The 25,683-nt window shown below is 43.9% G+C and overlaps 1 protein-coding gene across 1 annotated transcript in view; it reads left to right on the top strand.

Annotated features, from left to right (window-relative positions):
* Positions 1-25,683, top strand: part of LOC121281877 — a 169,962-nt gene that overhangs the window by 101,477 nt on the left and 42,802 nt on the right. Inside the window, exon 4 of the mRNA XM_041194982.1 lies at positions 6,781-6,883. Within this exon, the coding sequence (XP_041050916.1) occupies positions 6,781-6,883 (103 nt within the window). The remainder of the gene's footprint in view (positions 1-6,780; positions 6,884-25,683) is intronic.

Raw genomic sequence — 25,683 nt, 5'->3', positions numbered from 1 at the left:
ATCCCCACTTCTGATCTTATGCTGGAAGGAAGGTCATTGATGAAGCAGCTGAAGATGGCTGGGCCAAGGACACTACCCTGAGGACCTCCTGCAGTGATATCCTGGAGCTGAGATGACTGACTCCAACAACCACAACCATCTTCCTTTGTGCTAGGTATGACTCCAACCCAGCAGAGAGTTTCCCCCCTGATTACCATTGACTCCGGTTTTTCTAGGGCTCCTTGATGCCACACTCGATCAAATGTTGCCTTGATTACCCTCTAGAATTCAGTTCTTTTGTCCATATTTGAATTGAGGCTGTAATGAGGTCAGAAGCTGAGTGGCCCTGGTGGAACCCAAACCAGATGGCAGTGAGCAGGTTATTGCGAAGCAAATGTCACTTGATAGCACTGTTGATGAACCCTTCCATTACTTTACAGATGATCGAGAGTAGACTGATGGGGCGATAATTGGTCAGGTTGGATTTGTCCTGCTTTCTGTGTGCAGGACATATCTGGGCAATTTTCCACATTGCCAGGTAGATGCCAGTGTTGTAGCTGGACTGGAACAGCTTGGCTAGGGCAGGTTCTGGAGCACAAGTCTTCAGTAGTATTACTGGAATATTGCCAGGGCTCATAGCCTTTGCAGTATCCAAAACCTTCAGCCATTTCTTGCTATCACGTGGAGTGAATTGAATTGGCTGAAGACTGGCATCTATGATGCTGGGGACCTCCAGAGGAGGCCGAGATGGATCTTCCACTCGGCACTTTTAGCTGAAGATTGTAATAAATGCTTCAGCCTCGTCTTTTGCACTGATGTGCGGGGCTCCTCCATCATTGAGGATGGGGATCTTTGTGGAGCCTCCTCCTCCGGTGAGTTGCTTAATTGTCCATCACCATTCACAACTGGATGTGGCAGGACTGCAGAGCTTAGATCTGATCTGTTGGTTGTGGGATCACTTAGCCCTGTCTATCATGCTGCTTATGCTGTTTGGCATGCAAGTAGTCCTGTGTTATAGCTTCATCAGATGGACACCTCATTTTTAGGTATGCCTGATGCTGCTTCTGGCATGTCCTTCTGCACTCTTCCTTGAACCAGGGTTGATCCCCTGGCTTGATGGTAATGGTAGAGTGGGGGATATATCGGGCTATGAGGTTACAGATTGTGTTTGAGTACAATTCTAGTGCTGCTGATGGCCCACAGCACCTCATGGATGCCCAGTCTTGAGCTGCTAGATCAATTTGAAATCTATCCCATTTAGCACGGTGTTAGTGCCACACAACACAATGGAGGGTATCCTCAATGTGAATGTGGGACTTGCTCTCCACAATGACTATGTGGTGGTCACTTCTACTGATACTGTCACGGGCAGATGCATCTGAGGCAGATAGGTTGGTGGGGATGAGGTCAAGTATGTTTTTCCCTCTTGTTAGTTCCCTCACCACCTGCCGCAGACCTAGTCTAGCAGCTATGTCATTTAGCACTCAGCCAGCTCAGTCTGTAGTGGTGCTACCGAGCCACCCTTGGCGGTGGACATTGAAGTTCCCCACCCAGAGATACATTTTTTGCCCTTGCCACCCTCAGTGCTTCCTCCAAGTGGTGTTCAGCATGGAGGAGCACTGACTCATCAGCTGAGGGAGGACGGTACTTGATAATCAGGAGATTTCCTTGCCCATCTTTGACCTGTTGCCATGTAACTTCATGGTGGCTGGAATTGATGTTGAGGACTCCTAGGGCAACTCCCTCCCGAATCTTTTCCACTCTGCTGCCACCTCTGCTGGGCCTGTCCTGCCGGTGGGACAGGACATACTCAGGGATAGTGATGGCGGTGTCTTGGACATTATCTGTAAGGCATAATCCTGTGAGGTTGACTATGTCAGGCTGTTGCTTGACTTCTCAATGCACAGCACCAAATCTAGGATAGCCTGTTCCTTAGTTGGTTCCTCAACATACTGGTCTAAAACCCCATCTTATACACACTCCAGGAATTCATCCACCACAGTATTATTGCTAATCTGATTTGCCCAGTCTATATGTAGATTAAGGTCACCCATGATTACTGTAACATCCTTGTTACATGCATCTCTAATTTCCTGTTTAATACTGTCCCCCACCTTAGCACTACTGTTTTGAGGCCTGTAGACAACACCCATTAATGTTTTACATCCCTTGTTGCTTCTTAGCTTCACCCAGACTGATTCTACATCTAGATTTTCTGAGCCAATATCCTGTCTCACTATTGCACTGATTTCATCCTTATCTGATAATGCAATGCCACTTCCTTTCCCATTTTGCTTTTCCTTCCTAAATATCGAATGCCCTTGGATATTCAGTTCCCAGCCTTAGTCACCCTGCAGCCATGTCTCCATAATTGTAACCATTTCATACTCGTTCACATCTGTTTGCACTTTTAATTCGTCTACCTTATTGCAAATGCTCCATGCATTCAGATACGGTGCCTTTAGACTTGTCTTTTTAACATTTTTGCCCTTTTTTTGTACTATGGCCCTATTTGCTGCTAGCCCCCAATTCCTCTGCCTTGCACTTTTGCTTTTTTACTTTTCTGTCTTTCACTTCTATCTTTGTTTCCCTCTCTTGTGTCTCCCCACTCAGATTCCCAATCCCCTCCCATGCTAGTTTAAACCCTCGCCCACAGTAGTAGCGAATACCCCCGTGAGGATATTGGTCCTGGTCCTACTGGGGTGCAACCCGTCCAGCTTGTACAGGTCCCATCTTCCCCAGAATCGGTCCCAATGCCTCAGGAATCAAAATCCCTCCCTCCTACACCATCTCTCCAGCCACGCATTCATCTGGTCTATTCTCCTATTCCTCATCTCACTAGCACATGATTACTACGTTTAGGTCCTGCTTTTTAATTTATTTCCTAACTGCCTCTATTCTACTTGCAGGACCTCATCCCTCTTTTTACCTATGTCATTGGTACCAATATGGACCATGACCTCTGGCTGTTCACCCTTTCCCATTCAGAATGTCCTGCAACTGCTCAGTGACATCCTTAGCCCTGGCACCAGGGAGACAACATACCATCTTGGTGTCATGTCTGTGGCTGCAGAAATGTCTATCTGTTCCCCTTATGATAGAATCCCTTATCACTGTTGGTCTCCCACTCTTTTTTTTCTCCCCCACCCTGTGCAGCTGAGCTACTTGTGGTGCCACAGACTTGGCTTTCATGCATTCCCCTGAGAAATCATCTACCCCAGTGGTATCCAAAACGGAGAATCTGTTAGAGAAGGAGATGGACCCAGGGGACTCCTTCACTACTTGCCTAGTGCTTTTACTCTGTCTGGTGGTCACCCATTCTCTTTCTGCCTGTGCACTCTACTTTAGATGTGACCACATCACTGTACATGCCATCCATAAAGATCTCAGTCCTGTGGATGCTCCACAGTGACTCCAGCCACTGCTCCAGATCCGAAACACGGATTTCAAGTATTTACAGCTGGAGACACTTCCTGTACACATGGTCACCTTAGAAACTAAATGTGGCCCTGACTTCCCACATCGCACAGGAAGAGCATTCCACATGACCGAGCTGCCCCATCATGACTTACCCTTAAATTACTTCCTTTACTTTTACTTCCCCTTGTTTAGAAAATATTAAGGACAGTAGAAATACTCACTGAGTCCTACTTCTCAAGGCCACTATTCTTCTTTCTGAGGAAGGCAGAAAATGAAAGGATCACCTCCTTCCCTCTTCAGTGAACTCCTTCACTCACCAAACTCCAGCTGAAGCACTCAAATGCAGCCCAAAGCAGCACTCCAGTTTAATCAAAAGCAGCACTGTAGATGGCTTGCTTGTATGCTGTCTGAATTTAGCTTCTGAAAACTTGTTTAAGCCAGTTAACTAATTAACTAGCTGCAGGTGATTTAGGGGGCAGTAAAGGGAACTGAGAGATTTTTTTGCATGCAAAGTCTCTGATTTTGTAAGTAGTGTGTGCGGGGCAGATCATATTTCAAAGAGAGAGAGTCAAAAGAAGCAAAAGTATTATCAATGTATAAGTTAGCAAGGGTTTTGATGCCTCTCACATCAAAACAGACTTGAAAGGCAGAATCGCCTAATGAAGATGGAAATAAATGATTTGCATCAATAGGGCTGCATAAAGTGAGAGATTGTAGCCCAAAGTGTGTTCTGAACTGGGTCCAAACCCTAACGATAGGGTTTGAAGAAAAGTGACTGGTTGAGAAAGGAATGGAGGAGCACAACAGAGAAAGCAGAGTTGTGGATTGACAGGGTGTTGCCTTCAATTGCACCTACGCTGATTTAGCTAAGTCTGAATGAAGCCAAAAAGCAATATTACAGATATTAGCAGACCAATAATGAAACTGAAAATTTGGCAGTGCCAAACCACCTAAATGCTTGGGACTTCATAGAAAAACTTTACAATTTCTGGGTGTTTTCTTATTCCAAATAAAGGAAGAAATTAATTGGTCTATTGCAACAAAAATTGCTTGGGGATAAATAGTGGAATGCACTGAAGTAAGTGTAGAAATTTTGGCAAAATATTTATCTTTACAGAATTTATAAAACCAACTAAAGAAAGGGGTAAGCTAGACCAGTGTGCTAAGTCCTGCTTCATATGTTCCAACAAAGGTTAACCATTACAAATAAAAGATTAAGTATTTTTGAACCAGAGCTCATCCACCTGAAGAATGTTAAAAACTGACCAAAAGGAAAGTATATATGCATATTTGGAAAAGAATAAGAAAAAGAGAAAGGAGAAGAGAAGGGAGAAAAAATAGAAGGGGGGAAGGAAAGAAAAGCTTACATCACCTCCCCAAATGAGGTGACTGCTACCCCTCACAGCTAGTGAACTATTCATACTCATCTTACCAGTGTGTCTTGAAAAGACAGCCCACATTAAAGCAATATACAATCAAATATCCCAAACAAAAGTATTGTAAACACCCAGCATATGCTAAAAATGTACAGAATCTGTCCGGAAGCAACAGTTTAGTAATACAGTTACTACCAAGAGAGGGAGAATATAGAGAGAAATTCAACTCTCAAAGAATTGAATTGCACATGTGGTAAAAAGTAAAAAATAAACATCCATAGGATTTATGTAAAACTTGCCGCGATTGTGCAGTTTGGACATTAGATAGAAAGACATTGGTATAACCAACAAAACTTATCGTAAAACAGATCCATCATGCATGGTTACCTAATTAACCATTGAATACCATTTTGTCCTGGGTGAAGTCATGCTATGACTTATTAAGAGAAGATACAATTGTGTCCTTGAAAAAGGTTGAAGCTTCTTGCGTGTTGAAAATCTTACTCACTCCGTTGAAAGTTACACACAGGTGAGCAGGGTGGAGAAGGCCATATTTAAGTCTAGCTTCATGAAGTTGGGCTTTAAGAGATTTGTATTCTCCATGACGTTGGGCTTGATCCACGCTGAGGTCAGGGTAGATGAATACCTTGCGTCCTCATAAGTATAGTTGACCCTTTTCTCTAGACAGATGCATAATTTGCTCCTTCACTCATAGTGATGCAGTCTTAGTATTATCGGCCTTGGGGACTCGCCATGCTGCAGCCATGACGCCAGAGAGCGATGGGCTCGATCCACTACCTGCGGTGAATCAAAACTCTCCTTGCTGAAAACCTCCAAAAGAATTGCCTCAGTAAAAGTTGTAGAGTTTCCCTGTTCCGTACCCTTGGGCACCAAGACAATCCTTAAATTTTGTTTTCACCTGCAATTCTTCAGGTCATTCACCTTCGTCAGCAATTTAGTATTTTCAATTTCCAGCTGGGTGCAGCGAGCCTCCAGAGACGCAATTCTGTCATTGAAGTCAGTAGCTGATTGTTTAACATCCTGCAACCTTTGATTGAAGGAGGTAAGAGAGGCTTGTAGAGTAACAACAGAAGCTTGTAGAATAGCAACAAAGGAACGCAGTTCCGAATAGAGTCCAGCAAATTCAGCAAAAATAGTGTTCTATAAGTCAGCAAGTGTGCTGACAGAATTAAATTCAGCGTGGTAAACCGCCATGTTGTTACTAGCTGCAGTATCTGACACCGCAGTCGATAAAGCAGCAGGCCCGGTTTCATTCTGATTGTGTTTGCCTCTGGGTTTAGACATATTGAATGTATGTCATTTTTTCCAGAAATGTTAACTCTGTTTCTCTCCGCAGATGCTGCCTGACCTGCTGAGTAATTCCAGCAATTTTTGTTTCCATTTCAGTTTCTCAGCATCCGCAGTATTTTGCTTTTGGATGAGTAATCTGATGATATGTCCATGCTGTACTTGAGTGGACATGATAATGGTTTTATCCTTGCTGTATGGCACAGGTGACATAAGAACATAAGAACATTAGCCCTCCTCCATGAATGATACCATGATGCATGTAAAATCACCACCATTTTAACACAGAGGTATTTCCAATAACTGTCTAGTTTTAATGAGGCTAGAGTCAAATCTTTTTTGGAATTTTTCTTCTGTTACTTGCCTTCACTAAATTGATGTTCTACAAATTAATAAATTAGTGGTCATGGTTTTCATGGAAGAAAAAGGGTTTATCAGAAAATGAAAATGGATTTCCAATTTCTCAATTTGATAAGGACTGTTTTAATCTTCCTGCTGCCTCCATTCCTGTTCTATATTCAATTCTTTCCTTTGAATCAAAGTTTTCCAGTTTACATATTTAATAACCTATATTATGACGGAAACTCATTTAGAATCTTTGTAAAAGCTAAATAGAAAAGATTGCCTAGCTCGGTACTCCTAAAGTTACATAATATAAACTTATTCTTGTATTGAAGTATCACTTTTTGCATTCCAGGTGTAGAGCCAAGCTTTCTCCCTTCAACATCACGATTCACATCCAGAACAGAAACACAGCCCACTTTAGGCGGCCACCTGAACCATGCCAAGTTACTCAGTTCGTACGTACAACTTACATATTGGTTTCAAAGTAGAATTTATGTACAACTATTGTCCTCAAACAATTTATTTCAGACGTTTTCAAAATCACTCAAAATTTAAATTGGTTTGAGTATTTTACAGTAGCAGGGTAAATATTAGAATGTGATTTACAATCTGGAGGCTATAGAAAGATTTACATTCACTGCCGTTGGGTCAAAATCTTGGAACTCTCCCCCTAACAGCAACATGGGTGTACCTACACCATATGGACAGCAGCGGTTCAAGAAGGCAGCTGCCACCATCTTCTCAAGGACAGTTAAGGATGGGCAATAAATGCTGGCCTAGCCCATGATGCTTATATTACATGAACAAATTTTTATCATTTTTTGCTAGAATTGCACCTGACCAGGAAAAATGGTAGGTCACCTGCATGTCCTGCCAAACCAGGAAGTGTTTGAGGTAACAGGCATTAAAATCCAAAAGCTTTGTTTGAAACATCAGCATATATTATCAAATAATAAGAAACAGCGGGAGGAATTGATAGTCCCGGCCTAAATGACTGGATCCATAGCAGATTGGGAATCCATTGGGATCTGCAGCTTTGACTCTGTAACTGAACACGACATTAACATGTGCTCCTAGGTTTCCTGACCAATCAGAAAGGATGGTGTGATGATGCACCCAACCTGTCAAAGGAAGATTTCTAATTAAAGGAACCCTGGTGGGAATTAGAAAGGCTCAACAAGATGTGGGTTCCTGAAGCTGCAGCAACACAGGACTGGAGAGGAGACCTAAGTAGGCCACTCCCCAGTCTCTCACTTTTACCCAGAGATCCTGTTGGGGGGATCTGAAAGGCCACAATAAGGTGACTTTTCCCAAAGATGGGAGAAAGAGGGCATCCTCTCCAATGAAGCAGACATGATGGAAGTGGTCAAGAAAGTCAGCACCAAATGTGTGCTTCCTCCAATCTGGAGGCAGTGAACCACGAGAATCCAAGGCCTCAGGAGGGAGAGAAAGATGAGTGGCATAACATTTTCCCAGCATTCCCCTGCACAATGCGCTTCAGAATAACATACCTTCCAACTCTTCAGAATGAAGAAGAGTCATACGGACTCGAAACGTTAACTTTGTCTTTCTCTCCACAGATGCTGTCAGACCTGCTGAGCTTTTCCAGCAATTTTTGTTTTTGTTTCAGATTTCCAGCATCCACAGTACTTTGCTTTCACTTTGCAACTCTATTCATTCCTTTCTTCCTATGCACCTCCTCACATCACTATCTGAGCAGACAACACTCGCACTCCCCTGCATCCTATTGCCCTCTCATTCCCATAATGTACAGTCTCCCTCCACAAATGTTGTTCTTCCTTCCTCTCCATGCAAGCCATTTCTGATACTCATAACTCTCTACCTTCTCTCCTTTCAGGAGAAGAGAGCACACAACTGTGGGGAACTGTCAGAAACCCGGGTAGGATGGTCCTCCAGTGGGAAGGAAGTCTTGTTTCAGGGGGCTGCTGGTGTCAACAATGACCTGCCATGAAATCCTGAGCCTCTAGTGGCACTGGTACTTAGACATGTGAAGAGAGTGCTGATCCACTGCTTACAGACCATGTGTTGGAGGGGTCTCACCTCCTTGGAGCTAGATCTGTGTTGATCCCCTCTGCCCTGTAGAGGGTGATGTAACTGAGGCTGTTGCTGGTGTTGGTGTTCCTTCTCCTCTTGTTCTCCATCAGAGTTTCAAGGTCATAATTTACAAGATGTTTCCATGCATGTGCTGAAGAATGACAACAGGGGAGTGCGGCTGAAATTGAGGGAAGTGCAAGGCAGGTGTAACTGACTCCCAAGAAGTTGGCAATCACCTGTTGAAAAGTGAGAACTGATCCTCAGAAGAAGTTCTGTGATCACCATCCTCTCACCTGGGTAAAATTTCCTGCCATTATTTCACAGCTATGCAATGAAGAATATTTTGCAAACTGATTATTAGCAATCTTTCGCTGTCCATCTTCTATCAGTGAGTCCTAACCATAGTTTAACCTTGTAATGGAGCAGATCATGAACAGCAGGAAAAGGAAATGATAGGCAGGCAGTTACGTTAAAGGAAAAATAAAGAAATACTTCGAAGTTACAACTCAGAAACAGGCTATTCAGTGTAACTTGGCCAAGAGGGTGTTAATAGTTCCATTCGTATTTATCAACCCAATTTCCATATCCCTTCATCCACCCTGCCTTTTCTCCATGCACTTATCTAATCTAGCTGTGAATAGTTACATAGGGCAAAACTTTTAGCTTGGTGGGCGGGCATATGCCCAGCCCGCTCGAGCATAAAATGATGCATGTTGACATTGGGCAAGCTTCCTGACGTCAATGCGCAGACGCGCGATGTTTTGTTTGGTGGGCATGTACCAGAGTCGGCAACCCTCCCGACGACTATTAAAAGGCCTGTTAAGGCCATTAAATTATCAATTAAGTTGAGTTTTTCATTGTCCATCCAACCCTATGGGCAGAGGAAAAGGCCAAACGGCCTTTGCACTTTTTAGGAAACCTCATCTATGGGTGGAATGAGGTTTCCTAAAGCAAGTAAAAATAAAATAAAAATTTTAAAACTTAATAACATGTCTCTGCTCATTTTTTATTTTCTTTACTCTTTTTTCTTATAACTCTTCATCTCTTTGAGGTAGCTCTGTGCCTCAGGGAGGTTATGAAGTGCACACTTGCGTGCATGTGTGAAGTTCGTGCTCGCCCTGCTCGCTGCCCTCTCCCTACCCGCGCAGGCAGCGCTGAGCGCTGCCACTTGCGTTTCACACTGGGCGATCCTTAATTGGCTACCAGCATGAAATTGCCTTCTGGCCCTGATTGCAGGTGGCAGTCGGCTTCCCGACCATCCCCGTCTGCCCTGCCGAGCCTGCCCTATGGGTGAAATTGTGCCCATAGTTTCTATCTCAACTATTAATTCTAGAAGTGAATTCCACAACCTCACAGCTCTATTCTATATATCTTACAATTGATCTTGAGTCTTGGCTCCTTATTTTTGAACCTTCAAGTTACTGGAAACAGTTTACTTCTATCTAACCAGCCCCATTGTGCCATTGACCCGTAATCTGCATTATTCCAATGAAAAAAATCCCAGTTCTTTCTTCATATTTGTAATGCTATTTCCTCATACCAGACAACATCCCAGTGAATCTGCATTGTACTGCCTGTAAAATTCCAAATATGGTGTGGAGTCCAATACTGCACACAATGCTGTTGCTAAAGTTTTATTACAATTTTATATAGGCTTATCTTTACTTCTTACTTTTATGTTCTGTACCTCTTGGGATAACATCTAGTATTCCATTAGCTTTTTTAGTGGTCTAATCAACCTAAAGCCCTATGAACCAGTATTCTTAAGTGCCTCTGCTCTCCCACAGCACCAGGTTTGCTTCCATTCGGAATATAATTACTGTTTTTGGTTAACTAAAATATATCACATAACGTTTATTGACATTATATTTCATCTCCCGTTTTTTAGCACTTGCCCCATCTTGAAAATATCCTTTTATAGTTTTCTTTGATCTTCTAAAGAATTAACTACACCTCTTATTTTGGTATCATCTACAAATGTTGACACCATACTGTGGAACACCACTGCCCCTGCTGCTGATGTTCATGGTGCCACCATCAGCTCCAAGTAATAGGTGAGGAATTTGAAGATACTTCAGCCATAGTCTTACAAAGTTCTCCCTATCAGGAATTGTGTTTTTAGATTGGAAAATTGCAAAGGTAACTCCATTATTTAAAGAAGAAGATGAGAGAGAGAAACCAGGATATCAGGATACCAGGAATTATAGACCTGTTGGTCTAACATTTGTTGTGGGAAGATTATTGGAATTTATAATTAAGCACTTAGAAAAATTTGAGCTGAATGGAGACAGCCAACATGGATATTTAAAGTGTAGGTCATATATAACCAACCTAATTTTTTTTGAGACAGGAGATTGTGTATGAATGTAGTTTATATGGACTTCCAGAAGCATTCATGAAGGTTTCACACAAAATACTGTTTTCCAAAATGATAGCTCAGGGAACTGAAGGCAAATTATCGACCTAGATAGGAGATTGCTGAAGCAGGAGAAGATAGAGAATAGGGATAATCAGTATGTACTTGAATTGGAAAGAAGTGGCCAGTGGTGTTATGCAGTGATCTGTGCTGGGACCTTAAGAGCTCATTGTACTTATTAATGACTTAGATAACACAACACCCATATATCCAAATTTGTCAATGGCAGAAAGATTGGTGGCATAGTAAGTAGTGTAACCAGGAGCATAAGATTAGAAAGAGACATTGATAGATTAATCAAGTGGGAAAAATTGAGGTAGATGGATTTCTACGTTGGTAACTGTCAGGTCATCTATTTTGGGCTAAAAAGAGCATCGATCTGAGTATTTCGTAAATTGTGAAAAGCTAGGAACAGTGGAGTTCTAAAGAGATTTGGGACTCCGTTTATACCGATCACTAAAATGTAGTAATCTAATCAAAAATGGCAATGAAATGTCACCTTTATAATGATAGGGCTAGAATATAAAAGGAAGGAAGTTTTATTACAGCTATACATACTACTGCTTATACTGAGGAACTGTGTACGGTTTTGGACACTGCACCATAGAAAGGACATAGCAACCTTGGGAGGAGTGTAATGCAGATTCACCAGAATGTTACCTGGGCTCTATGTTAGATTGTGAGCAGTGGTTCCATAAACAAGGCTTGTTTTCCTTGGATCATAGAAAAATAATGGGTGATTTGCTTGAGATTTTTAGGATTTTTAAAGGAGTTGATAGTGTAGAGAGAAGCATTTTCCATTGGCGGGGGGCATAATCTTAAAGTCAAGCCAGGTTATTCAGGAGAGAGTTCAGGAAACACTTCTTTACATAAAGTGTGCAACCTTCTCTCACAAAAAGGAGCAGATGCTAACCCAATTAATTCTGAGATGTTTTCTAGCCAAGGGTATTAAGAGATGTGGAGCCAAGGTGGGTGGATGGAGTTAAGATACAGTTCGGCCATGATCTCTATGAGCAGTGGAACAGGCTCGAGGAACTGTATGGCCTCATTTTTTTATATGTCCCATCTCAGGTCTCTGGATCCGTTTTTAGGCATTCAGCTAAATAAGGTTAAAGGTACAGCCTGTGCGGTATTTAATGGAGGTGATGTGGCCTGCCTGCTAGAGAACCAGACCCGAATCACCTCCTTTTGGGAAAGCCTGTCATCTTAAGTGCCTCTTAGCCACTTCTCTGGGATCGAGGACCCTGGGGTGGAAATCCCGCCTGTGAGAGCTGCTGGCCAATCAGAGGCCAGCAGCTGTGCATTGCTCGGCAGCACCACTGTGGGAGCAGTGGCAGTTGCTGGTAATGCACCCATCCGAGGCTGAGGGATCCAGGCCACAGGTGAGCCTGCCTGCCATTGGGTGAATACCAGTGGTGGTGGGATGAGTGCCTTAAGTTGGGATCAGTTGCGACCCGCCACCCTCCCATCCAATTCGATTCCCCCACCCCCCCACCCTGCCACTAAACTTGCCTCAGTGGAGGGCATTCCGCCCCTTGTGTGTGAACAATAATGACTTAGTTGCCTTCAGTAGGAGCTATTTCAGACTTTGGTCTAATCTAGAGCATTGAAGTCAAAGGAAAAATCACTATTATCTAGCTGTTTCTTTATTGAAAACAGTTTAACTTTGATGTCCATGCTCCTTGTTTACTTTCAGACAATTTGGCAAGCTCTTTCATTTCTCCCCTGTCTTAATTTTCCGCTAAATAAGATGTACAGGATTCTATTGAAGAATAGTTAGAACAACGGGTCACTGAACAAAAAGATTTGAAAGAAGTCATTTTTCAGAAAATGCAGGGAGAGTTGAGCGTTTATTTCAGACAATTACTTTAAAATGCCACATCAATATTTTGAAAATAAGCTAAGAAAGTGATTTCTAATTGGAAGCGGTTTTACACTGACTGCCTGCCTGCCTGACTGACAGTTCTTTAACATGTACCATTAGGGGGCAGCACATCATTAACTTTGAAATATCACACCCATGTTCACATCACAAAGAGAAAGATGACTCTTGCTTTTAGCCATTTTACAGAATTATGGAATGGCTACCACACAGAAGGAGGCCATTTGGCCCATCATGTCTGCACTGGCTCTCTGTATGAGCAAATCACAGTGCCATTCTTCCGTCTTCTCCCCGTAACTCTGCACATTCTTCCTTTTAAGATAATAATCCAATTCCCTCTTGAAAGCCTCGAATGAACTGATCTCAACTGCACCCTCAGGTAGCGCATTCCAGGCTCTCAATGTTTTCCCTTAAATTGCTTTTGCTTGTTTTGCAAATTACTTTAAATCTGAGCCCTCTTGATCCATGAGTGGGAGCAGTTTCTCCCTAACTACTTTGTCCAGACTCCTTATGATTTTGAACACCTCTATCAAATCTCCTCTCGCCTTCTCTCCTCCAAGGAGAACAGTCCTAATTTCTCCAATCCATCTTCAGAACTGAAGTTTCTCATCCCTGGAACCATTCTTGTGGATCTTTTCTGCACTCTGTTCAATGCCTTCACATCCTTTCCAAAGTGCGGCACCCAGAGCTGGATGCAATACTCTAGCTGAGGCTGAACTAGTGTCTTATACAAGTTCAACATACCCTCCTTAGCAACACAGCAAATGCAACACACTGGACATCAGGGACCCAGTAAAACCAAGACTGTTGAGTTTGGAAATGGACAAAATAAGGAGAGATGTGTGGAAAGTAGAAAACAGAATAAAAGGACAGAGATCCTTGCATAATCTGATGGGGAAATAAAGCAGTGATCAATAGGAAAGAAAGGGTATTCCTTCTAGATTAAACTTCTTGAAATGCGCAGAAACGTATTTTTGACCCCCTCTAGTGGGATTGTCTAAACGTGTGCTGTGGGGTGAATTGGAAAACACAGGAATTCTGATTCAAACTAGTCTTTCAAGAAACTTTGCAATTTCTGCTGGGCCTCTGATGGAGACTGAGTTGTGTATAATATAGAAATTGTGGGAGTATGTTCAGCTTCAGTGCTGTGAGCAAGTCAGGGGGTCAGTATTGAGGGAATGTCAGGGAGGCGGTACTGAAGGAATGTTCCAGTGTCGGAGGGTCAGTACTGAGAGAATAATGCTGTTTAGGAAAGGAAGCACTGACGCAGTTGGGAGAATTCCCACCTCCGCAAAACCAACTTCTATAAATGTGGCCTCGAATGTCTGATTTTCGGCCTGTGGTGGGGGTGGGAGGGATGGGAGAGGTCAGCCGTTTAGGAAACAGGTGACCCCAAAAGTAGTGTGGGGTTGGAGATGGGCCCAGTGTGGGTTGGGCAACTCGGGTGCAGATAAAAAGTGGACCTTCAGAAAGGTTTGAGAGGCTGGAAGGTGATGGTCCTGTGCTTCATAGGAAACGTCATTGACTTGTCGGGTGAGTGGGAACTCTGTAAATATTGTACCACTGTTAGTCCTGGTTTAGATGTCCCATCGTGGGCTTTCCCTGGGAAAAAAAACTGTCATTGTTGCTGCCTATTCACAGCGTACTGTACTGAAACACTGAAGTCACGGAGTGGATTCACAAGACACAACCAATGAGATGGCATCGTCTTGGCACCTACCTGCTAAAGATATTTCACAGTAATGTAGTTAGTTGCCATGCCTCAGTGGATGAATAACGTACAGTGCCATGGTCATTATTCTACCTGCTTGCCCTCTTGCTACCCATCTATCCCATCTGTGCCCACACAGTTGAGCCTTGACCAGGCCCCTCACATCTGCACACTGTCCTGGCACAACAGTTTGACTAAGAGTGAGGAAGCCAATAGGGCTGTCAGTGGTCACAGAGCACAGCATGCTACCTTAGAGTCACAGCCACAATATCCATGGCACCAAGCATTTGTGCAAAGCCATTTTCTCCACCAAACCTTACCAGTAATCATTGATGATATGGTGAAAATGGTTAGTGCGTGTAAGCACATAGAAGTAAATAGAGCATTGTAACCTGAATGGTTCACAACACTTTTCACCTTACACTTGTAATGTTAGAATGTCACACAAAGGAGATGTTGGGGAAGGGATGCATCCAGCTGCTCCACACTTCTCAGATCAGGACCTGCAAATTTTGAAGTGTTCCAGAGGAGGAGAGCAGTCCTGTGCCCTGCTGGCCAGTGTAGTCCACCTGCCAGCCACCAAGAAGGCTTGCATTCAAATTGTGGCTGTGGTGAGCGCAGCAGGAGAGCAGCAGAGATCTTGGATATAAGACTGCAAAAGGTTCAATGACCTCCTGCGTTCCAGCAAGGTGAGTAGCTAATATGTGAGGCCTTGCACATTCCTCTGCTACAGCATTGAGGTTTGTATGTGTAAGATACTCATGTAGGAGCGCATAGAACTGATGTGAATGAGTACTGTGATGCTCAGGCACAATGAAGAGCAATATCCCTTGTGCACTATATTTCAGGCTACCATAAATTCAGGTTATCTCTGCAGTTGAAGAGAGTGAAGAACACCAAAGAGATGGCCCAGACTCGGGGTGATTCCGCCTGGCCGATACTAATTAAAGTGGTGGAACAGGTGGCCATGGAAGTAGCCAGGGTGCCGGAGCAGCTGTCTGTTGGTGACGGTGAATAACCAGTGTCAGGTGATAAAGGCAGTGTTAAAATCACCTTGGCATATGGTGGTGATGATGGAGGGTATGATGTCACATCACAGCATAAGAAGAATATGGCATGAGACTGAGGGCAAGGATGGGTTATTGTGTCATAATGGCAGTGCGAGCATGCTTAAAAGTAATGGCATGGATCAGAGCCTGCTTACATAGTGAAGTGCTATAACTAAATAACTCCTTTCATATCTCACACAGGTCCTAGCTCCATTCCCTCACCTCCCCTGGCCAGATCATACCTCGGGGAACAAGAGGAAGAAATGCCTGAGGAGACAGTGTCACATTTGACTAGCCCACACTCCACCAACCCAGAAACAGAGACCAGCGCATCGGAAGGATGTGTAGGGTGGCACAGCGTGAAGGGCACCCCACTAGAGTACAGGAGAGGGAGTCAGAGACATCTGTGCTCATTGCCCCTCAGAGGGGGGAGGAAAGTCACGATGATGCTCCAATAGGCAGGAACATGGAGCCTCAGAAATCAAGGGTAGATGTGTGGACATCCGACCGAGTTCCCTGAGGCAGTGGGAGCTCTCGGACTGCTAATGGAGGAATCCATCACCGTCATGAGCTCCACATTGTCCCTGGGGCTCAACTGCATGAACTCTAACCCTGAGAGGTTGGCCAATCTCATAGAGAGACACAAGCAGCAACACTTGGAGTGGATGCAAGAGCAGCGTCTTGGACATGAAAGGGTGCACTGCCTCCCTCAGTAGCCTGGATCAATCCACTCTGAGTATGACACTGACATCCATAGAATAAATGAGGAGCTGTGTACCCTGAACAGGAGGGTCGCACTGTTGGCACAGCAGTTGCTGGAATGGGCGACAGCTACGCACCAGCAGCCAATCCCATCAACCCCACCTGAGGACCAACCCAGGGCTGTGCAGATCACTGAGGAGGGTAAAGATACCGACAGCTTCTCAGCTTCCACCTCCTCAGTCCCACCGCCAGAGCTCTCATCTGCTGCATAGGTTCCAGTGACCACAGCTGCCCATGCAGAGATGCAGAGGCTGTAGTCTGAAGGAGGTTCCCAATGGGCGCCTGCACGATGAGGCCAGCCAACATACTCCTCATTGCATAGACTGAGATGTGAACAGCCTGCCTCCACCTCCTCCAAGGCAACACAGAGCCGGGGTGGGGGGCGGCGCACGTCGTAGGAGTATGTGTGAGCGTAGGCTGACGTCTCACCTAGAGCACTAATGAGTTCATCTGGTTACACTTTTCACATTGTAAGTATCACACCTGAGCACTTTATCAAAATATGTACATATATTTGTAGATGTCTTGGTGTGTGTTTGTACACTACAGAACTCAATAAGAATGTTAACATAATGAAGGACGTTCTTACCAGAGATAATGAGGGTGCCATTGCTGAGGTCCATCTCACATTGAGGTCACCAGGAGCAAGGGTGTGACCATATTTGTGAGGTAGTGGAACTCTTCTTCCTTCTCTGGTCTATCACATAAGGTTACAATGTTCAAAGGCTTAAGCAGTGAAATGCTGCTTGCAAAGTCCTTCACCAAAATCACATGAGTGGAGGTAGCTGCTGATTTTAAATAGGCAGCTACCTCCATGAAACATGCTTGTGCAAAACGTGACCCACCCCATTCCCATCCCTACAAAAATGGGAGATGGTGTGTTCAGGCGCAGGACTTCCGATTTCTGGGCTCATTCACCTGTTTCAAAATTCAGGCCGCATTTTGCTGAACTTCCCAATGTTTATCATTAGCCTTTTAAATTAAAGGGGTTCTATCTTCATCCTCAAAAGGTTTGCAAACTTCTGTTCTTCTCAAAGACTTTAAGAGGAACTGGAGGTTAAATTCTCAAAGCTTTATTTCAGGCAAGGCTTATAGTTCAACTCCTTTCTATTATGAGCCATTGACTTATACATTGCCTGTGCTTAGCAAGAAGCCAGTTGGTTGTGGACAGTTGGAAAACAAAATGTTTTCAAGAATGTAATTCTTTTGTTTTTCCCAAAGTTTGAAGAGGATCTAGGTTTGTTTCTCCAAGTGATTTAAACACAACAGGAAAACGAGTCTCGAGAAATTGGGATTCTGTTGATTGAATGTGGTCCAAGTTCTGATGAAAAGTCACCGACGTCCAACGTTAATTCTGTTTCTCCCTCCAGGGTCCCAGCATTTTCTGTTTTTATTTAGTCACATCCCTCCATGGCTGAAAATTCCTGGGTAAAATTTATTCTCTCATATGACTTTGGGGACTTAAGGGAATTTTTAAAAATTACAAAACTTGAAAACTGAAAAAATAATCAACTTTTGAATGTATGACAGTATAATTTGAATGTTTATGAAAACTTACGTTTATTAAAACCAGTAAGTTGGCACGCTCACTAAGTGCATTTAAGGAAGGAATGTAAAGACAGGAACCCCTCCAGTGATAGGGAAATCATTGGAAGGTGGTGGCTGTCAGCACAAACAAATGTGTGAACAGGTTGTGAGAGGATGTTGGTATGAGGAAAGGCTGCACAGGCTAGGCTTGTATCCGCTAGAGTTTAGAAGAGTAAGAGGTGACTTGATTGAAACATATAAGATCCTGAGGGATCTTGATAGGATGGATGTGGAAAGGATGTTTCCTCTTGTGGAAGAATCTAGATCTAGGGGTCACTGTTTAAAAACAAGGGGTCGTCCATTTAAACCAGAGATGAGGTGAATTTTTTTCACTCAGTGGGTCATGAGTCTTTGGAATTTTCTTCCTCAAAAGGTGGTGGAAGTCGAGTCTTTGGATATTTTTAAGGCAGAGGTGGATACATTCTTGGTAAACAAGGGGGTGAAAGGTTATTGGGGGTAGGCGGAATGCAGATTTGAGGTTACTACCAGATCATGATCTTATTAAATGGAGGAGTGGGCTCAAGGGGCCGAATGGCCTACTTTTTCCGCTTGTTTGTATGTTTATATGTAGGAATGTGATAGAATATGGTTCCTAATTCTTCAACAAGAGCCAAGTGCAGTTTGGTTCTCATTGCCCTGGATTCCTTGCTCTCACAGGGTTGTGAGGTCTAGTTGTCCCAATACTAATAATTCCAGTTACCACAATCCCCACTTTCCCAAATCCCATTTCCAATTTTGATGGACACAAAAGCCCCCCTTCCCCCTCTCCTAGGCCTCTGTATGTTTCCCATATAGTATAAGGGTTTGGCAGAGCAAGGGTTAACGTGGGACTAGAGAACAGTACCACCCGTGACATGATGTAGAGAGTCACGTGATGGTAGACATGACTGTCAGACTGAGTCTGACCCCAGACTCTAGGCTGTAGAGCGGAGTCCAGAAGGAACCGGCATGGAGTCAGCACATATGCATGGCAGTACCTTGGATAGTTGTGGGTTACCAATAAATGGTTTATGTTTAACCATAAAAGACTCCAGACCTCTTAGTGAGACACCAACCAACCTTACAACAAGGCCTAGCTGTGCCAATAGTAATAGATTCCAGTTACCACCCCATGTTCCCAAATCCCCTTTCTAGTTTTGATGGACACAAAGGCCCCCCTCCCGTTCTCCTTTTCCCAATGCCCACAATTCCCTGGACTGCATTCTGTGTTCTCTGATCCCTAGAATACCCCAAATGTTCCTGGGCCTTAGGACCTCATTTCTTAATTGACCTTAGATTCCAGAACCATCCTTGAGATATATTCCAACTACCTCCAGATCTTATGACTGCCAATGCTGTTAAATGAGCCCTCCATGATACAAGAGCAACAATCGCACAGGAATTCTTACCAAGGAAGAGCAGAATACATCGAGGTGCCTTTTTGGTGCCCGTAGCTCAGCAAGAAAATATTAGTTTACCCTGAACCTGAAAGTGTGTCAGTCTTCCCAATAGCCAGTAGCACAGCCATTTGGTATCCAACATCAAAGACCCTTTGGTGTGTTCTCTGATTCACTGTGAGCAACATCATGGATGATTGACAGATATATGAATGATATCCCAGCAACACAGCCATTGTAAAAACAGCCTGGATGTTCAAATTGAATGAAGAATTTAATTATTGACTGGAAAGTTTGACATAAAGTAATAAACCTAATCTCTGAGTTGAGGGAATGTGAGACTACAGTAAAATGAGTTGCTTTAAACCTTGTGACAGCTAATTTGGGTATTGTACACAGCCCTTTTGCATTGGATATGGTTGAATACTCAAAGCACTTGGGCAATGATTTCCGTTATGTCCTACTCAAAGTGAAAATGATTTTGTATATCTAATTCTAAAACTATATTTGTTTTTAGTAACTGCTACAATGCTCTAATATTGGAAAAAATAACAGAACTGGTAAATCAACAGATGGAGAGAAAGGGAATGGCAGGAATACATCAAAGGAAATATACAAACTAAAACTCAAAGCAAAAGTTCCCAGGAGAGTAATTTGAATACTACATTGTAAACTGAAATGAATATAGAGAGCATACTATTGCTTCCTGTGGATAGTTGAGGGTTTTTTAGATTTGCATCCAGTTTATTCATTTATAAATATTTATTCTGGTTGAACAGAATTACTGTCTTTATGCAGATTCATTGGACAAAAGCTTGTGGACCATTTTAATAACCACTGCATAGTGTGCTTTACTATTAGATAGTTTAACATAACACACAATATCCATTCTTCACCATTTTTGCCTGATACAATTGAGTGTAATGTCAAGGTTATCATGGAATATCACCCAGAAGGAGTGGGTGAAGTGGACTAGAATGCCTGGAATATGATTTCTGCTCTTACAGAAAAGTGACATTGTACATAGGTGTATTTAAAGAGAATAGAAATGGTATTCAGAATTGTTCCAGCTATCATCCAACAGATTTCCTTTTACGTTGGAAATAATATCAATTTTAGATTTATTTGATCCACACTAGCAAAAGTAACTTCAAATTTTCCCCATTTGATTTCAATTTCTGAGTGGCTTCACAGACTTGTTAGCAATTAAGTTTAAAGACATTTGTGTTCCAATAACTTAGCCACATGCAACAGCACATCATGACATGAAAATGAGTTACAGAATGTCTGCTGATTTTACTTGGATTTATTTTCGGGCAGTTAAATTGCATGGACCACTTCTAAAAGTTGGTAAGACCTTTTGGTTGAAGCTTTAGGCAACTTTTCAGTGAATCAGAAGTTTGTTTACAACGTACATTTGGGTACGTATGCTTCAGTTTAGATTGAATGTGACGCAAAAGATTCAGTATTGAGTGGGTGTTGACATTTTTAGTTTGAGCAGTTTGTATTTACAACAGTTGAGTGAAAATGTGTTTTCCAGTATTTCATCAGCTTTAAAGGTAACAGCACTTTCACAATGGGCAGGATTTTCCCCCCGTCGGGGGTGAAGTTGGTGCCCCCAATCAGGGGTGCGGTGTCATTTTACCTGGGCAGGCCAATTAAGGCCTGCCCAGTGTGACATCCGCACGGAAGCACGATGCACTCCCTATGTGGGCGGGGGGGAATCCCTAAACCTGACAGTGCTCACAAAAGAGCGCACTCATCTCCCTGAGGCAAAGAGCTGCCTCAGGGAGATCGTCTCTACGGTAAAAAAATTAAAAATAGAGAAAAAAAAGAATTCCCTGACATGTCCCCTCATGTGGCACTGTCACGAGTTGGGACATGTCCATAACTTTTCAAAAAACTTTAATTACATTTTTAAAAACCTACATGAATTCTCATCCCACCCGCAGATGAGGTTCCATGCTTTTTCTAATGCCCTCCATGGCTCCTGGCCTGCCCGCCAACCTTAAGGTTGAACGGGCAGGTCCATTAATTAGCTAAATGACTGTCAATGGCCTCAATTGGCCATCGACAGGTTGGTGGGCACACAGGTGATTTTGCTGGGCCCCCGCCTTCCTGAAAATTTAAATGGGGTGCGGTGACGTTGGGAGTTCCGCTCGACATCACCATGCGTCATTTTACATGTCGGCGAGTGGGCCCCGCCCCCCCACCCGCTTACGAGAAAATGCCCAATGTATCTGCACACATTATAGATTACAATGCCAAAGCTGGATGGTGCTATAGAACTGATCCAACAGTAAGTGCCTTGAGTTTTTAGAATGCTGTTTATAAAAGCAAACACATTTTATAAATGAAAATACAGCTAATTTATGATTATACAGTGATATGTAATTAAGGATTCGAGGGGCGCAAAGGTTAGCAGTGTAAAACATTGCAAATATTTAAAAGCAGTTTATATTCTCAAAACCTCACTTTGTTCCTAGCTGCAAGTTGTGCATTACCAATCCTTGCCCAACCCAACGTTTGGCTTGAGGTGCGCCAGCCATCTATTTGCAAACTGCAGTAACCTGCATCTATCCTTCTATTTTCTTCCTCATCTTTTCCTATGTCTGTTATTTTAGTGGCTTCAGCAAACTTCAATCTAGTCCCTCCAGTGCCTATCACAAAATAATTATGGATAAGAAAGGCAGTTGGGCCCACCTTAATTAATTCGGCAGAATTTAATGGCTTCCCTGGTGGTGGGTTCGGGTGGGGGAGTGGGGGGGTTGCCCGTGTGATTGAGCGGGAATGTGTAGGGTGGAGACCCCAACATCTTCCCAACTCCCCCTGATTTAGTCCAGGAAGGAAATGCATGAGGATGGCCTTCCCGCCCTGAGGCCAATAAATGTTCACTTAAGGGGCATATAAGGGCCTCATCCCACCACTGCTGGTATTCAACTAACAGCTGGCAGAGGCCATGCTATGCAGATAAATCACCAGGTAAACCCTGGGGGGTATGCCTTCAGCCTGCTGGGAGGGGGTAACTTTCATGCCACATGGAGAAATCCAGGTGGGGCATGGCCTGTGTACAAGTGAAGACTTCTGCCTGCCCTAAATACTAACCCATTTTCCCCTCCCTGCACCCCCTGTTTCCCCTCTCTCATCCCCTCTTTCCCCTCCCTCCCCCTCCCCACCCTTCCACACCCTCACCATATACACTACACCCATTACATTTCCCTTATCAATACGTTTCATTATTTCTTTGAGTTATGTTTCCTGCAAGTTAATAACAATAGTATATATGAGTAGGTTGCATGCATCTTTAACTATGAGTAGTACTTCATATTTGGAAGGACTTACACTGCAGTGGCTTTGTGAAAGGGTTCACATTATGCTGATCATTAGGCTGAAGCCTGATTTATTTTTGAGACAGTTGTTCGATCTTTAAGATCACAAAACTATTGTCTTGCCTTCACTTTGATGTTTTGAAATCAGGATTGATTCTGCTTTTGGGTTTATACCTTTTTCTAACAGCATCATAGCTGCCGGGGCAATGTTTATACGTAATGCACAATTTAATGGATTAACATTTGGAATATGCAAGCTCATTGAATAATGGTCTTGGAAAGAAGTCAGTGTATAGATTCAGTGTAATTTTTGATTTTCTTGTATGCCTATAAAATAACAACCATGAATATCCTTTATCTGTATAGCAGGGGCTGATAGTGGATTGGGTTAGCAGCATGTGGTCTGCAGAACTGTAGTGACTTTTTTGAAAAAAATGAAATTATACATAAACAAAAAGCATGTAATTAAACAGCACTGACCTTAAGGAGGAATAAGGTCGGAGAGATTTGTATAAACCTCATCCACAGGTGGGTTAAGAGGGCTCACTGGTGTCCTGAATGTGCAGTAATTAAATAGCAGCTGTATAATTTATCCACAAGCTTCCCTTCCTGGTGACTCATTACACAGATATGTTTTCACATCTCACATGAGGGATTAAATAGTTCATTTTTGTAACATCTTTCAATTATCTCTCATTTATTTTTCATATGCTTTTTGCTTAAGTTTTTTACATTCATCCTCAGCATCTCTGTCATGGAGAATATCAGAATTTATTACCCATCTCTAGTTGCCTAAGTAGATGGTGATGGACCTTCTTGTACCTGATACAACTGAATGGTTTGCTATCTATTTCAGAGGGCTGTTAAGAGCCATCGATCTTGGTGTGAGACTGGAAACTGCTTGTAGTTGATCATACCCAGCACACAGGATAAACCAAAGCAGGCATGGAAGGCAGTTTCCTTCCCAAAAGGATATTGGTGAACCAGTTAGGGTTTTTTGACAATCCAACAACATCATAGTTACTTCTGAGATCCACACTCAGTGCCATGTGCCGCCATATGAACACACTCGACCTCTCCCTCCAGCAGCACCGCCGCACCCTTTTTCATGCTCCCAGTTTCATTTTATTCTTCGTCCCATCCAACGCCTCAACAAGAAACTTTTTCTCTTTCTCTCAAGTGCTAAGGAACGCAAGCTCCAGCAGCTCATTGACACCAACACCCATCTAGGACCTTCCACCCCTGCCTATCCCTCCGTCCCCACCCCATCTTCCAATCCCAGCCCCGGCAGTGTATTCACTATACCCCCTGACCTTCCCCTCTCCGACGCTGAATGTTCAGTGCTCAGCAAAGGACTTAGTTTCATACCCTTACGCCCTCATCTCAATGAATTTCGGGCTCGGCACGATGCTGACCTCTTCTTCCGCCGTCTTTGCCTCCGTGTTCACTTCTTTGGGCAGGAGTCCTCTCCCCGTTCAACGGATCCTTTTACCCACCTCCAGTATTCTCCCGCCACCTGGACCCCTCCCCCTGGATTCTTATCTTCTCTTGATCTTTTCATTGAGAACTGTCGGTGTGACATTAGTTGTCTCAATTTCTCTGCCCCTCTCACCCATTCTAATCTGTCTCTCTCTGAGCTTACTGCACTCCATTCTCTCAGGTCCAACCCCAACTTGTCATCAAACCTGCTGACAAGGGTGGTGCTGTTGTTGTCTGGCGCACTGACCTCTACCTCGCGGAGGCTGAGCGTCAACTCGCAGACACTTCCTCCTACCTCTCCCTGGACCATGACCCCACTACTGAACATCAAGCTATTGTTTCCAGGATTGTCAATGACCTCATCTCCTCTGGAGATCTTCCTCCCACAGCTTCCAACCTGATAGTCGCCCAACCTCAGACGGCTTGCTTCTACCTCCTACCCAAAATCCACAAACAGGACTGTCCCGGCAGACCGATCGTGTCAGCCTGTTCCTGCCCCATGGAACTCATTTCTCGTTATCTTGACTCCCTTCTCTCTCCCCTTGTCCAGTCCCTTCCCACCTACATCCGTGATTCCTCTGACACCTTACGTTATATCAACAATTTCCAGTTCCCTGGCCCCAACCGCTTCCTCTTCACCATGGACTTCCAATCCCTCTACACCTCCATCCCCCACCAGGATGGTCTGAGGGCCCTTAGCTTCTTCCTCGAACAGAGGCCTGAACAATCCCCATCCACCACTACTCTCCTCCGTCTGGCTGAACTTGTTCTCACACTGAACAATTTCTCCTTCAACTCCTCTCACTTCCTCCAAATAAAAGGTGTGGCTATGGGTACCCGCATGGGGCCCAGCTATGCCTGTCTCTTTATGGGGTATGTGGAACATTCCTTGTTGCAGTCCTACTCCAGCCCCCTCCCACAACTCTTTCTCCGGTACATCGATGATTACTTCGGTGCTGCTTCATGCTCTCGTCGAGACCTGGAAAAATTTATTAATTTTGCTTCCAATCTCCGCTCCTCCATCATTTTCACATGGTCCATCTCTGACACTTCCCTTCCCTTCCTTGACCACTCTGTCTCAATTTCTGGTGATAGACTGTCCACCAATATCCATTACAAGCCTACCGACTCTCACAGCTACCTCGACTACAGCTCCTCACACCCCGCTTCCTGTAAGGGCTCCATCCCATTCTCTCAGTTCCATCGCCTCCGTTGCATCTGTTCTGATGGTGCTACCTTCAAAAACAGTTCCTCTGACATGTCCTCCTTCTTCGTTAACTGAGGTTTTCCACCACGGTGGTTGACAGGGCCCTCAACCGTGTCCGGCCCACCTCCTGCGCATCCGCTCTCACGGCTTCTCCTCCCTCCCAGAAGCATGATAGGGTCCCCCTTGTCCTCACTTATCATCCCACCAGCCTCCACATTCAAAGGATCATTCTCCGCCATTTCTGCCAACTCCAGCATGACGCCACCACCAAACACATCTTCCTTTCACCCCCCCGGCGGCATTCCATAGGGATTGTTCCCTCCGGGACACCCTGGTCCACTCCTCCATCACCCCCTACTCCTCAACCCCCATGTATGGCACCTCCCCATGCCCATGCAAAAG

This window comes from Carcharodon carcharias, chromosome 1 (assembly GCF_017639515.1).
Source record: "Carcharodon carcharias isolate sCarCar2 chromosome 1, sCarCar2.pri, whole genome shotgun sequence".
In the NCBI taxonomy this organism is placed as follows: Eukaryota; Metazoa; Chordata; class Chondrichthyes; order Lamniformes; family Lamnidae; genus Carcharodon; species Carcharodon carcharias.
This window is presented reverse-complemented; position numbering and strand designations above follow the sequence as displayed.